This window comes from Nansenia antarctica (assembly GCF_963989245.1).
Source record: "Nansenia antarctica genome assembly, chromosome: 17".
NCBI classification, from domain to species: Eukaryota; Metazoa; Chordata; class Actinopteri; order Argentiniformes; family Microstomatidae; genus Nansenia; species Nansenia antarctica.
This window is the reverse complement of record NC_137687.1, coordinates 12,492,810-12,507,659: the sequence shown is the minus strand read 5'-3', so window position 1 is coordinate 12,507,659 and position 14,850 is coordinate 12,492,810. Positions and strand designations below refer to the sequence as shown.

The 14,850-nt window shown below is 43.4% G+C and overlaps 1 protein-coding gene across 1 annotated transcript in view; it reads left to right on the top strand.

Moving 5' to 3' along the window:
• The window catches only part of LOC308172384 (trans-2,3-enoyl-CoA reductase-like), a gene marked incomplete at both ends in the record, with an annotated part of 32,705 nt that overhangs the window by 6,765 nt on the left and 11,090 nt on the right, over positions 1-14,850 (top strand). Inside the window, 5 exons of the mRNA XM_080547296.1 lie at positions 4,438-4,489; positions 7,635-7,679; positions 12,521-12,624; positions 12,923-13,032; positions 13,416-13,521. Coding sequence (XP_080403422.1) covers positions 4,438-4,489; positions 7,635-7,679; positions 12,521-12,624; positions 12,923-13,032; positions 13,416-13,521 — 417 coding nt within the window. The remainder of the gene's footprint in view (positions 1-4,437; positions 4,490-7,634; positions 7,680-12,520; positions 12,625-12,922; positions 13,033-13,415; positions 13,522-14,850) is intronic.

Genomic DNA, 14,850 nt, shown 5'->3' with positions numbered 1-14,850 from the left:
GCAATTCATTGAGATGATATAATCATATTAACTAGAAAGTGAATAGGCGAGTTGGATATTGTGCAGTTGTGTAATTGGGCAAGTTAGATTTCTGAAAGAGTCGTCTTAAGCTGGCAAAGATGTCATCCATGTACTCATTTTCATCTTTACAAAACCCAGAACATGACAATGCTTGAAAGCTACAGTGACTGGGGGACTATTAGGATTGTCTGCAAGAGGAGGAAATTGTGAAATTCCCTGTTGGAAAGGTGACTTTCGAGAAGAGTTTTCTTGTGACACCCTTGCATTAGCATAACAGCTAACCCCTCTTTAGTTATTCCCTTGCCACCTCAGTGCCTCAGCCTTGAAGAGCACCCGTGGAGATGACAATCAGAGAATCAGATGTGCAAGGCCATTGTGATCTGATGGACACACTGTCTCGTTCACTCTTACTCATCCAGACCTGTGGTTGATGAAAGGCTAAAGTTAGTTCCAGAGTTTACAATGGCTGGAGGGTGGACAATGTCAGGTTGCCATTATCAGTAAGTAGTGTACTGAATTACAAAACGTTTTGATGTGGACACAAACCTTGGAGATTTTGCAAATGGGATATTATACACACACTGGTTTCTGTTATATACATTTAACGACATAAAGAACAAGTTAACTCAGTCCCCCTCAGAAAATATTTAGAGATGCAAAGCGAAGACAGAAGCTCAAAAGGTAACAAGGATAGCGTTGAATGAAAACCAAATGAATTGAAACCTCAAGCTTACACAGACAGTATACATTGTATTATGTAAGACGATACCGCTATTTTGTTTTCAGCAATCCTTCAGTGAACAATTAGGATGGCTAAAAATGGCGCTTTTACACCCAAAAGCATATTTCAAATTAGCAAGCCTTATTCGATCAGAATTAATCGACATCACCTGTATGTGTCCCAAGGCTTCAGTACCGGTAAGCTGGAAAGGCCATTGGGTAGGTAGGTATTACTGAGGAGAGGATTTATGAATCCTGAGGTGGCTACAATATTGCTTGGGGCTGATGGGCTTCACAGTAACAGTAAGTATGATTGAGAGCCCCCCGAACCTGGCATATCAGAGCGCTTTCATCGGTCAGCTGAATATTTCACCAAGCAACAAGGGCTCAGGCTGTATTAGAGACGCATGGATTTGTTTACTATTGGGGGGGGGTGCATCTTTGTTCTCCCTTAAGGATTCTTTAGAAGATCAAGGAAATCTGCGGCATATGAGTAAGATACATGTAGGTTAACATCCTTTTTATATACGTGTGTAGAGTATTATGTCCAAAATGACAATGATCTATTATTCCACTGTTGTTTTGGGTCGTTTGGATTCCCATAGTAGTGTATGTTCATGTTCATCAAACAGTCAGTAATAACACACTGATAGTGTGAGATAGTGCTGACACAATTGTCAAGACTCAAGTCTCATTATGTGCCATGTACTGAATGCATTAATTTAGTTTCCCATTTTGTAAACATACAGTACAGTAAGAGTGCCCTGGTGAGGCAGGCACATGCTCTCCATAGATGGCACTGTTTCATTACATACCAGGGCAGAGGCTCTCTTCAGATGCACAGTCTCTCTCTACCCAGACTGTGTACTGTAGACTTGAGATAGCGGTATGAAGCAACCTCACACCGTACTGTAGCCTACGCACACAATTACTGGAATTGCTACGGTTCAACCTATTGCTCCAGGACATCAGTTGCAGAACACAGTTATGACACAGCTACTTTACTCGCACACTGCCTGGTAACAGCATCATGTAGAAACTGGAGCTTGGTAATAGGTACTAGACCCACACTCAGTCACACTCACAGACACAAGCACAGACACGCAGAAACGCACGCACGCACGCACACACACAGACACACACACACACACAGACACACAGACACGCACACACACACACACACACAGACAGACACACACACACACACACACACACACACACACACACACGCAGACACAGACACACAGACACACAGACACAGACACAGACACAGACACAGACACACACACAGACACAGACACAGACACAGACACACACACACACACACACACACACACACACACCCACACAGACACACACACACCTCAAGGTCTTTGATTTGAGGAACAAAAATCCTTCATTAAGTCGGTCAATGGACCGATTGTGCATAGCAATCAATGGATCTAAAAGTCCTTTGAACACGTCACTGTCAAGGTGCAAAGCATTGACAGTGAGGCAGAACAATCCAAAAAACTTTGAAAACTATGACTGCAATCTAAAAACTATGACCACTCTACTACTTACACTAGACGTATAACACCATGACAGTATGGTAAAAAAAAGTCATTCGATACATCAATAACACACGTCACAGGCGTTCAGCCCTGTCAGTCTACCTTTGGGTACACCGTTCATTTATTTTTACTTCCTCGCTGTCTTTTACCTCCTTCTTTACACCTGTAAACCTAACAAATTAGGTCCCCAGGCGGATACTGTCTCAGTCTAGTAGACCAATATTTGAGATTCCAGACTCCTTTCCACAGACCTGGCTGAGTGGAAGCACATACGGCTGGGAGTCTGAATCAATAGCCAGGAAGATGTGACTGATCTTTTCCAGACTTCTTATGGAAAAAACAAGGTTCCGCATATCTAGCAGCACACATATTTATACCAAATGGCACCTGGGAGAGTAGATTAAAAATAACACATTTTAGACTGTGATCAATCTTTAATCTTTAATTAATTAGAATGAGGCTATTATGAGTGAGATATTTGTGTTGTTTTGGAGCATTGACTGGTCCACATTTCACGCTTGCCCTACAAGAAGTGGGGAAGTTGCCACTCTCGTTACCATAGTAACTACTGTTGTAGTAACACACTGTTTAAGTGTATTGAAAGAAGTCTATTATTATTACGTATTGAAAATGACACACTCTTTAGATTTAAAGTGCATGTGCTAGGAGAGCAGATACAATAAAGAGAAACAATTATTGCGCTTATTATTGTGACACACTCCGACAGAGACGATTAGAGCACTGCTGCGGATTCTAACCCTGATGCTAACCCTGATGCTAACCCTGATGCCATTAGTGGGATCTCAGGGATAACTCACATCTAAGGCTGGGTTTTTTATAAGAATAGCAAGTATTTTACAGTAGCTTACCTTAGAAAACAGAGGACAACACATAACACTTTCTTCCTGTCTAATGACAGGTAATTCTCTTCTTGTTAGAAAACTAACAATGTTATTTTGACTTTCACTCACTTAATCAGCTACCTACATTTTATTGTTATTGCATTGTGCATTCAGATGGTATCTGTACCATGTACAACGGAGATGTTAGACATTATGAAATGGATCAACAATCCTAATGTTTCACTCACTTCATATTCCACTCTGACCCTCTGGGAAATCGGACTTAATAAACCACCACTGCAGACAATACAATACTGCTAGTCTTTCTGCAAAGAGAGTGAGAGAGAAGAACAGTCTTTGGCCAGTCCTAGTCTTGGCATAGCAACCATTGTTAGAGTCACTACGGCCAACTTGGCAGCTGGGGCTGGCTCACCTCTTTGACATGCCGGGGCCGCGGCCTTGATTGAGCAACATGACCTGTGTACCCCGCGCCCTAAGCCACTTGGCAGAGCCAGCTCGTTAGCCTGTGCGACGGGTCCGAGTGTGCCATCTGTCCTGAGGCCAGAGATCGGTAGAATCCCAACTGTGTCCCGTTCCCCTCTCTGCAGCCCTCCCCATAGAGAAGCCAAGGTGATGCTATGGGTGACATTAGAAGTCTACCGGTACTTTCCCTTCTCAACTCAACTACCAGGATGGGGAGATATCTACCAAACCAGGCCTGGATCAAGAAAGTATTTTTTTTTGTGTGTACATAGTGTGTGTCTCGGTGTGTGAGAATGTGTGTGTGTGTGCGCGTGAGTGTGTCTGTGTTTGTGTGATTGACAGTGTGTGTGTGTGTGTGTGTGTGTGTGCGTGTGTGTGTGCGCGCATCTAATGGTCTAACGGTTCTTTGTTCAGTCGAGGATGGAAGAGGTGGAGGGAAGAACATTTTTAAAAGATTATGTCATTTTTTTTCTGGGAACACTTCTTCTTAGAGGGCATTGATATTGAATGGAGATGTGTGAGCCTCTCCCTGCTTGACAATCTTCAATCCGGTACTCTGACAGTCACTAAGAGAGAGGAAGACGGGGAGGAGGAGAGAGGGGGGACGAGAGGAGGGGGAGGGGGGAGGGGGAGGGGAGAAGGAGATAGCTCTGCAACTCTCCTGTCAGTGCCTGAAGCACGATTCATGCTAGCATTCGTGTGTCACCCAGCCTGAAATTAGGACGAGCCTTGACAGCCATAAATCACTTCGGGGCCCCTGGTTTTCGCAGCAATAAATGAAGGTCGCCACTTAATCACTTTTCATCTCCTTTCCACAGGTGCATCCCTCGTCAACTGTTCTCGACCTGAAAAATAGATTTCATAAAGCATGTAAGTATGGGTCTTTAAAAGGGGAATCACTTTTCTCTTCGCGTCCCATCTGTAATATCGAAGACGCTCAAATATGTAGATTGCAGCGCGTTAAAAGATGGATGTATATATTCGAGAGGTAATTGAATCTAGTCTGAGTCAGCGGAAAAAGGAGTCACAGGGGTAAAGCAGGTTAATTCCTCATATCCTTCTGTAACTGATGTTGCCACGACTGTTACGCACGCAAAACACGGTCACGTACGAGAAAACAATGGACCTAATTGCTAAGCCACGCCCCAAAATAGAAAGTGTCCAATCATATCACAGCAAAAGTCACTACAGGCAGAAAACTCGGACAAACAACTCGCTAATATCTGAGGGTGAAAAGCTTCTAGACGAAATATTCTTGTCATCTTTAAAAAAACATGTCTATTACTTGCTGTGGTAAATCAGAAATTTGAACTCCCGCCATTGTAAGTCATTGAATGTCATTCAGTCACTGTCAGTGAAGAATTTGAGCGAGCGTTGTTTGTTTGTCCGAGTTTTCAAAGGGGGCGTGGCTAATACTCATTATCATACAGTACCAGTCACACGTTTGGACACACCTTCTCATTCAATGGTTTTTCTTTCTTTCTTAATATATTATGTTCTACATTGTAGATTAATACTGAAGACATCAAAACTATGAAAGAATACATATGGAATTATGTAGTAAACAATAATAAAAATAAAGACAACCATTGAATGAGAATTTTGCGTCCAAACTTGTGACTTGTGACTGTATCTACTTGAAAACCCTTGAAATCAAATGTTGGTCATGCAAAATGTCATTTAAAGATGAAATATGAGATAGCCCATTCATGTGTCATCGAGCACAACTGAAATAAACTATAAGTTAGAGCAAATGTTATGAGTGGTGTGTGTATATAGTGACCCCTATATATATAGGGTTATGGTTAAGGGTTAACCATAACCATAACCCTAAATACTGTATATAGGGGTCACTCATATCAATATGAGACACCACAGAAAACATAACATTGAAATAACCTCCTTGAGTGATTATGCCTTTGACCACTGGGGGACAGTAATAGAGTATCCATAGGAATGCATCTCAAATCAATAATTTTCTCATCACAAATCACCATCACACTCTCTCCTAAATTCGTCACGTTTTATGACTCCGATTTTCTTCAATATGTCTAATGGAATACTTAAAAAACCAAAAGCAACGAAGCAGTGCAAGAGCTGAAGTGCAATGACAAAATATCCAAACAAATATTGCAAACATGTCATTTTTGTTGGTATACACAAAGAACCACCATAATACTCTGACATAATATCCTCCTTGCCACAGTCCTGTGCCTCATCAAATGATTAGCGCAGAGTAGCTAATGAGTATTGAATGGGATATTGCATAGGGAGTTATACCGGGGAAGTAATAAGATGTAACACTTGTGAGGCGGATGACTCCACTTCCACTTCTGATGCCTCTGTAGTGCTACAGCTCCCCCCCCCCCCCTCTCTAGGGCTGACAGTAAAGCCAAAAGTCTTACATCTCACGTTTCCATGGAAACCATGTAACCGTGCGTGGACTCATCAATTAATTTCCCCCTAGGCCGTCTGAGAATTTGGGGGGGGGGGGGGGGGGTGGTGCCGATTTGCAGGGGTGAGGTCTGGTCCTCTAGCCGCACCTCTAATTGTCTATCTCCCCCTGAGCGTGGCTGTCAAGGCCGACATTCATCAATCAACGCAGCACTGCATGATGGGAGAGGGGGCCGTCGTTATGCGCCTATGACAACAGGAGACAGAGCTATTTACAACCCGCTTAATGACCGAGCATACCTGTAAACAAGAGGGTGCCGGTTGGTTTCTAGCAGGAAAATTCTTTACTGCCAACTGTTCATATCCGTATTCGTTCTCTGAGCACGGAGAAGAAGAGAGAGAGCCGGTGATCAGCTGTTCAGATCTCCTCGACGTGAGTGACAGCGTTCACCTCAGCATGGGCGACGTGCTGAGAAATGTCGTTGGCCCCGGCGTCACAGGCGGTGTGAAACACAGGTGGTGTGAAACACAGGTGGCGTGACAACACAGCAAGAAAGGAAATGATCTACGGCACAACATTCATACGGCGTTCCAGGGGAGGGACAGGCCACATCTATGCTGTTGATGTTTGCTGACAGCAGGAGGGAGCTCTAATCTGGGTTTAACATCCACACCTTCACCGTTGAAGGGCGTTCTGGGAGCCAACTCTCGAGCCTGGATACCTGGGCCTTTTAGAGGCTGACTGCTGCTTTGGAAGCCTTTTGGAAATGTCAATCATCACATTTCATTAAAGCTAAGAGGGGGCAAACATGTCGCTTAAACATGAGATTGTATGAGAGTATGTTGATACAGTACAAGAAGGACAATATAGTATTTTCTAGACGTTCACTATTTGTTGAATAATAGACATAACTCCTGACAGGATCGACTGTGGAAAGGTCGTTCAGCTACTGTAGCTATCATTATTATTCCCATACTGATCCCCTACATGATTGCATTGGTTTTGTTCAGACACAGTCAGCAAGACATGAGTTAATCAGTAGGCCTACATATGTCTATACAACTTTCAAAACGTAAAAGCTACTTTGGAATTGAGTCAACTTGATGAACATTTTTTATCCCGTGCTATTGATTTCCCCAAACCTCTTGCCTATTATATTTCAATTGTCTTCTCTTCACTCTATTTGTCTTTTTACTCTCTGCCAATTGCCAATAATGAGCAAACCGTAGATTCGGCCGTTCAGCCAGAGGAGAGGCATTTTTGTCATTTATAATCTGCCCTAGTCATTTTATCTTGCTCTGTAAACATATCAAAACAGCATCTCGCCCCTTGTAATAACTGATACGTCCTAATAATCTCAGGCAGGGTAGCACCCCGCAGCACAGAAAAACTGATTTGCAGTACCGATACATTTTCAATCAGGCTACACTATTAGTGCTTACTATGCAGAAAGATGAATGTTCGGGTATTGAATATAGAGGGCTAAATTGTTTTTGGAGTTTCAATCACTGAACATGAAAAACACAAGACACAATAACAATATAACCCAATATAATCCCCAGAAGATATTCTTGCACAACCGGATCTGACATAAAGATGTTTCTGCTTTGTGTCATTCAGGTCCTGACAGATACCCGTCAAGGACAGGACTTCGGACTAGCCCCAGTAAGTAAAACACTGAAAGCATTTAAATTGGGACACTCAAGCAGAATACTGTATACTGTACTGTATACTCTACTGTATACTGTCGGCGTTACTTAGAGGTTGTGTTGATGCAACGTTTAGAGGTTGTGTAGGAGCATCTGTTTTTTATTGGCAGATGGGATAACATTAAACTTCTGTACCGTCTACCATATATATGTATATTTACCTAAACACAGATGTAAACTACACTGTGAACTATTATTTCCATCCATTGGCTCAGTACACCCACACCTCTCCTAACTGTTATGATGTGAGCAGATAGGGATGGTTATTAAAAGGTCCATCAAACTCATTAGCAGGTTGGCCCATATGGTGCCCCAACAGATGCCTGAATAATTCCTTACATTATTTAATAGACATTTTTTCTAACTCGCAGTCAACCTCTATTTATCTTCTAGATGCACTGTATGTTTCTGCCAAGTCATGCTGTGCTGCTGGGCTGTTTTGTCTTTCTTGGAAGAGAGAGAAATGAAAATAAAACAAATGCGCACAATTCAGTGAGTTGAAAAGGACATCATGAAACAGCCTTATTCGAAATTAGACTCGTCATGCACCTTTCAATTTAACTGAGCTAATTGCTGAGACACATACTGTACATGGTGTGTCATCAACAGCCTAATCATTTGCCCTACAGAACAATGATTGGTGGGAAAAAGCTGTTTCAATACAACACAAAGCATATAATTACATGACTTCAAAAAGATTCGTTCTGCAAGGGACTGGGGCAATACGGAATGAATATAGACGCAGCATTATTCCCCTAGAATACAGCAAACATATCAGGACTACTGCTGTGTCAGCTAGCTGGGCATAGGGTTTTATATTCTGTGAAATACTCGACTACACAAAATGTATTTTTATTTCCCAAAGTGCGTAGTCTACTTTGCACGCTTTCCCGTAGACATTTTTTTACTCTTTAACTTCTTGAAATGTTGGTGGTTAATCACACTTAGAAAGATGAGGAAGCATAATTATTGGCATACATATTAACAATGGAAATACACACCTGAAATCACACAGAATTCCTAAAGTGAGCAGAATCCATCATGTCAGTCAGACTGGAGGGGGTAAACACGTATAATCACGTTGAGCAGTCATGACAGTATTTCAAATCACCCACAAACAAAACTTGATGGCCGTAGCCATCCCTCCACCAAAACAGAGTATAGGTTTGCTCGGCAAAGTTTCTGTATCAATCTCGACACTTTCCATCATCATAGCCATTTCAACAGGAAACACTCAGACTTTGAGAGCCACGCTGGGTCAAGTGTTCTGTTGCTCTCCGCTCGGGCCAAATAAACCTCTACGCTCACGCCTCTGACTCTCTGTCATCACGCCACCGCCTCTGTCATCTACGTTCTTTTGTGTGGGGAGACAACCCGCCACTCAATACACCTGCCTCCTGTCAATCACCCACCACTCCAGCTCTCCGGTGACCGTCATTAAGCTGTATGTCCAGATGGCACTGCGGCGTTTGTGTGTGTGTGTGTGTGTGTGTGTGTGTGTGTGTGTGTGTGTGTGTGTGTGTGTATGACTGGATGAGTATGTGTGTGTGTGTGTATTAGTGTGTACGCCGAAAAAACAGATTGGTCTAGAGACAAGGCCAAGCTCCAGGTCGGCTCCCAGAGAACCTCATCGTCGTGGTTACACTGATGGAGGGAATATGGCAGAGTTGCCGGGGGCAACTATAATGGAACCCTTGCAGCTGCTTCGGAATGTCATCCCAGCTGTCCCCTCTATCCAACAATAGCAGAGGGAGGACGAACTTAGGCCACACAGAATAATATCTCTGCGAGACCACCGATAGAGCCAGCAGATTGGGGCTGTCTAGGTGGCATCGGTGCATAAAGGTCACTGTAATGTAATGTGCCCACCAAATATTCTTGTGGATTAAATCTGGGGACATCGCATCTCCATCGACATGGAAATGAAATATTTTGTAGGCTACAGGCAGTAGGGGTCATTTAGGGTTTTGATTCTTTTACTTTGCAAAATAATGCAATCTAGCAATGCATCTATATTGGTCCTCTGTGGCTCAGTTGGTAGAGCACGGTGCGTGAGTTTGTGGGTTCGAGTCCCGCTGGGACCATATATACTGGAAATGTATGCACTCACTGCAATGTAAGTCGCTTTGGACTGGAAGTGTCAGCTAAATGGCATATATTATTTATATTATTATTATTATTATTTTACAAAAAGAGAAAACCTTTTCTGAATATTATATATTATTAACATTTTTCAAAACAGTTGAGACTATAGTCTGTAAACATATTTTTGAAAGGATTTCTCAAATTCCCACAAAAGAAATCCATTACCATGAGACCTGATATATTGTTCTACAGATTTACTGCATTTGCCAAACACTTTAGCCACAGATGAAATAGATTATACTGATTTGGAACAGGAATATTGTATTTGCTCTTACTTCACAGCTTTGCCATTCATGCCCAAAGATGCAATGAATAAATTAACTGTACTGGATTGGCTTTTTATTTATTTATAAACAGTCATGTTTGTAAACGAATATTTCAGCCATTTTGAGTTATTTATCTCCATTAAGGGATACTTGAAGTCATAAATTGAGTCGCCACAAACATAATGGTGGATTCAAAACGCCTTTGGACGCCGGTCGCATTAACTATTATCTATTGTGAGGAAATAATGGAAGGAATTCATAACAGGAAACGTATGTACCGATGTTCAGAAATTCTCAGACCTCTTTCATTTTGCCTACCAAGAGAAAACAGACACAGATGATGCAGTCAGCATCACAATGCATGTTGTCCTAAAATACTGTGAAAGTCCAGTAGCATTATGACCAGCTCATGTTTATTGGACCACATGTCCTCCTGGAGAAGCTGAGGCAGCTGAACGTGAACCCGTGAACGTGAAGGTTGTACCACACGTTCCAGATCAACACACAGGTACAACAGGCACGTGTCAACAGCAACTCTCTGACACTCACACCATCAGCAAGGGGGGCGTCCGTTCGACAACGCCTGCACTTCCTGCGCAGTCTATGAAGTCAACAATGAACGTCATGCTCCTTTTCTATAGGACCACCACTGAGTCAATCCTATGCTATGGCATTGTAACCTGGTTTGTCAATCTGATCGTACACCCCAAAGTCTGCGACTGACCAAGACGACTAGAGAAATCATAGGCAGGCTTCTCCCCCGTCCTCTCCTCAGGAGGCATTTGAGTTATTTAAGTTATTTTTTCTGAGTGGGGCAGTCCCACTCATATTTTTCTTTTTTATTGACAGATACAGTGAAGATTTAGACAGGAAGGATGGGTGAGAGAGGGAAGAGGGATGACATGCAGGATAGGTCCCCGGCCGGAATCGAACCGGGGACCCTGCGGTTACATGGTCAGCGCTTAACCCGCTACGCCACCTAAGCGCCCCTTGAGGACACCGTCTTTAAGCAGTTGTTGAAGACAGTATCACACCCCCCTTCCACATCCTGAATCCAGAATACCAGCTGATCCCATCGGGGAGGCTCAATATTTTGGGGATGGGGGGGAGGTAATGTTGGTGTGTGGATCTTGCGTATGAGTGTGTGGTTGTGCATGTTTGTGGGGGGGGGGTCTTTTGTGTACATGTGTGTCGGAGGGTGTGTGCGTGTATGTGTATGTGTTAGTACCAGTTGCTGCTAATGAGCGTTCGTTTGACTAAAATGTTGTAATGTGTATAAAATGTAATACTCTTGTAAATAAGTAAAGCTTTATTTATATAGCACCTTTCATACAAGAAATGCAGCTCAAAGTGCTTTACAACAGGGATAAAAACATGACGTGAATATTAAAAACATATACAAGCATAAAATGAATATAAAAGCTGGGGAAGTAGATAAAACAGTAAAAAGAAGGTGAAGATAAAATACAATAAAAGTAGAGAAACAATGTAAGAAGTAAATAGATAAAACATTTCATAACACGGTCTTAATCCCCTCACACAAGTGAGGTTCTATCCCCTAAACTGAAATGTAGGTTCCACTGCTTTAATAAAGGGCTTGTAGTATATAAGGAGTGAATAATCTAGTTGTATTTTTATTTTAAATAAAAAATATGTTTGGTACCCACTGTACAAATTGATTGCGACGTCTATTTACAGCATCATTATACACTTTCCAGTTGGAAATAAAACACAAGGTAGATTAGGTAGAGGGCTCATGGTTGATTGAAAGTGATTGAAATTTCAAAAACTTTAAATAAATGGACTGACTTATATAGCGCCTTATTCCAAAGCACCTTACAATGGCCTCTCATTCACCCATTCGCACACCGATGGCGGCAAGCTACCATGCAAGGTGCCGGCCCGCTCATTGGGAGCAATTTGGGGTTCAGTGTCTTGCCCAAGGACACCTCGACATGTGTCCAGCCGGGGTTCGAACCGCCAATCTGCCGACCTTGCGATCATTAGACGCCTGCTCTACCTCCTGTGCCACAGCCGCCCCCTAATCACAGAGAGGCAACATGAAAGAAAAAAATACATAAAAACATTGCCACAAAGCTAACAGTAAGTTGCTATCACTTTATCCCCCAAAAGTGGGTAAAGTAGCATTTCAGGCACACAAACCACAGGAAGTTCCAAATATCACTTTCTCTTTGCCCAAAGTGGCTAATATGACATTTAAATTGATACTAAATTGTTGCATTGTGGATGATGACTCACCAAAGTGCTTCAGATTGTACCTGTCCTCTGGGTTCAAGCAGATTGTTTGTTTACCAAGACTACATAAATGCCGTGGCTTCTATCCCTCTCACTTTATTTTTCTCCCTCCCTCCCTCCCTCTCTCCAGATGGCCCTCTCCTTAAAGATGATTGTGTACTAAGAACCGTCGCAGCCTCCTCGCTCCTATCCATCTATTCCTTTGATCTGGGCCGTCAAGTTGGCTGGAGCACGGTAATTACCAACACGCCAGAACACAACAGAAACGAGAACAAGTTCTCTTTAGAATTGTTTTTTTTTCTTAAGTCAAAGACTGTGCTGTTGAATCCTTTGTTGTGGAGACTCCCAGAGTGTGCTATATAACTAGTTGGTTTGATTAATCACATGTTATAGTGCAGGGCTAGAGGCAAAGCAAGCACAGACTGTGGGTCTCGAAGACCAGGAGTGGTACTGTAGGAAAGATAATCAAGAACTTAAAAGGAGGTGAAAGTGACATCACAAGTAATGCCTATTTGTTTTCTCATCAATGCAGGTATTTCTGACCCAATATATTGGACCCCTCCTGATCTACCTTGTGTTTTATTTCCGTCTGGCAAGCATATATGATGATGCTGTAAATAGACGTTGCAATCAAGTTGTGCAGTGAGTACCAAACATATTCTTATCTTTTAAATAGAAACCAAATATATACTATATTCACTCCTTATATACTCCAAGATTATTACACACCCACACACACACACACACACACACACCCACACCCACACCCACACCCACACCCCCACACACACACACACCCACACACACACACACACACACACACACACACACACACACACACACACACACACACACACACACACCCACACCCACACACACACACACACACACACACACACACACACACACACACACTCTATGTACTTTACTCTATGTAAACCAGAGCATGACAGTGGCACCTGACGGCCATACATTCTGACAAACGACCATTATGTTTGTTTCTCCTGTTTGCCTGTGTCTGTAAGCTTGGCCTGCTTCTGCCACTCTCTCCACTACCTGAAGCGCCTGCTGGAGACCTTGTTTGTTCATAAGCTGTCTGATGGATACACACCAGTAGGAAACTTGCTAAAGGTAAAACACGGATCCTTTCCCCGTTATTAATCTGAATGTACAATGTGTCTACAGTCTCCCAATGGTGGCTGACGATTAACAGGAATACTTCAGTCATTCCGAGGGCAGAGGCACAATGCACCTAGGCACAATTAACATGAGTCTTAGTGACTCAAAATAGACTAGGATTAAAGTATTCACAGGGGAGTAGGGTTTAAAGCAAAAGCCTCTTTTTGGAGGCGAGGCACTCTCTCCACACCATCCGTTCCCTGCCCTTTGGCACACTATATTGGCAACGGTGTGTTGGATAAGACCACTGAAGGGAGGAGAGAGGAGAGAGTAGAGAGAGGAGGGAGTAGAGAGAGGAGAGAGTAGAGAGAGTAGAGAGTAGAGAGAGGAGGGAGTAGAGAGAGGAGAGAGTAGAGAGAGGAGGGAGTAGAGAGAGGAGAGAGTAGAGAGAGGAGGGAGTAGAGAGAGGAGAGAGGAGAGAGTAGAGAGAGGAGAGAGTAGAGAGAGGAGGGAGTAGAGAGAGGAGAGAGTAGAGAGAGGAGAGAGTAGAGAGAGGAGAGAGTAGAGAGAGGAGAGAGTAGAGAGAGGAGGGAGTAGAGAGAGGAGAGAGTAGAGAGAGGAGGGAGTAGAGAGAGGAGAGAGTAGAGAGAGGAGAGAGTAGAGAGAGGAGGGAGTAGAGAGAGGAGAGAGTAGAGAGAGGAGGGAGTAGAGAGAGGAGAGAGTAGAGAGAGGAGAGAGTAGAGAGAGGAGAGAGTAGAGAGAGGAGAGAGTAGAGAGAGGAGGGAGTAGAGAGAGGAGAGAGTAGAGAGAGGAGAGAGTAGAGAGAGGAGGGAGTAGAGAGAGGAGAGAGTAGAGAGAGGAGGGAGTAGAGAGAGGAGAGAGTAGAGAGAGGAGGGAGTAGAGAGAGGAGGGAGTAGAGAGAGGAGGGAGTAGAGAGAGGAGGGAGTAGAGAGAGGAGAGAGTAGAGAGAGGAGAGAGTAGAGAGAGGAGAGAGTAGAGAGAGGAGGGAGTAGAGAGAGGAGAGAGGAGAGAGAGGAGGGAGTAGAGAGAGGAGAGAGTAGAGAGAGGAGGGAGTAGAGAGAGGAGGGAGTAGAGAGAGGAGGGAGTAGAGAGAGGAGAGAGAGGAGGGAGTAGAGAGAGGAGGGAGTAGAGAGAGGAGGGAGTAGAGAGAGGAGGGAGTAGAGAGAGGAGAGAGTAGAGAGAGGAGGGAGTAGAGAGAGGAGAGAGTAGAGAGAGGAGGGAGTAGAGAGAGGAGAGAGGAGAGAGAGGAGAGAGTAGAGAGAGGAGAGAGGAGAGAGAGGAGGGAGTAGAGAGAGGAGAGAGAGGAGGGAGTAGAGAGAG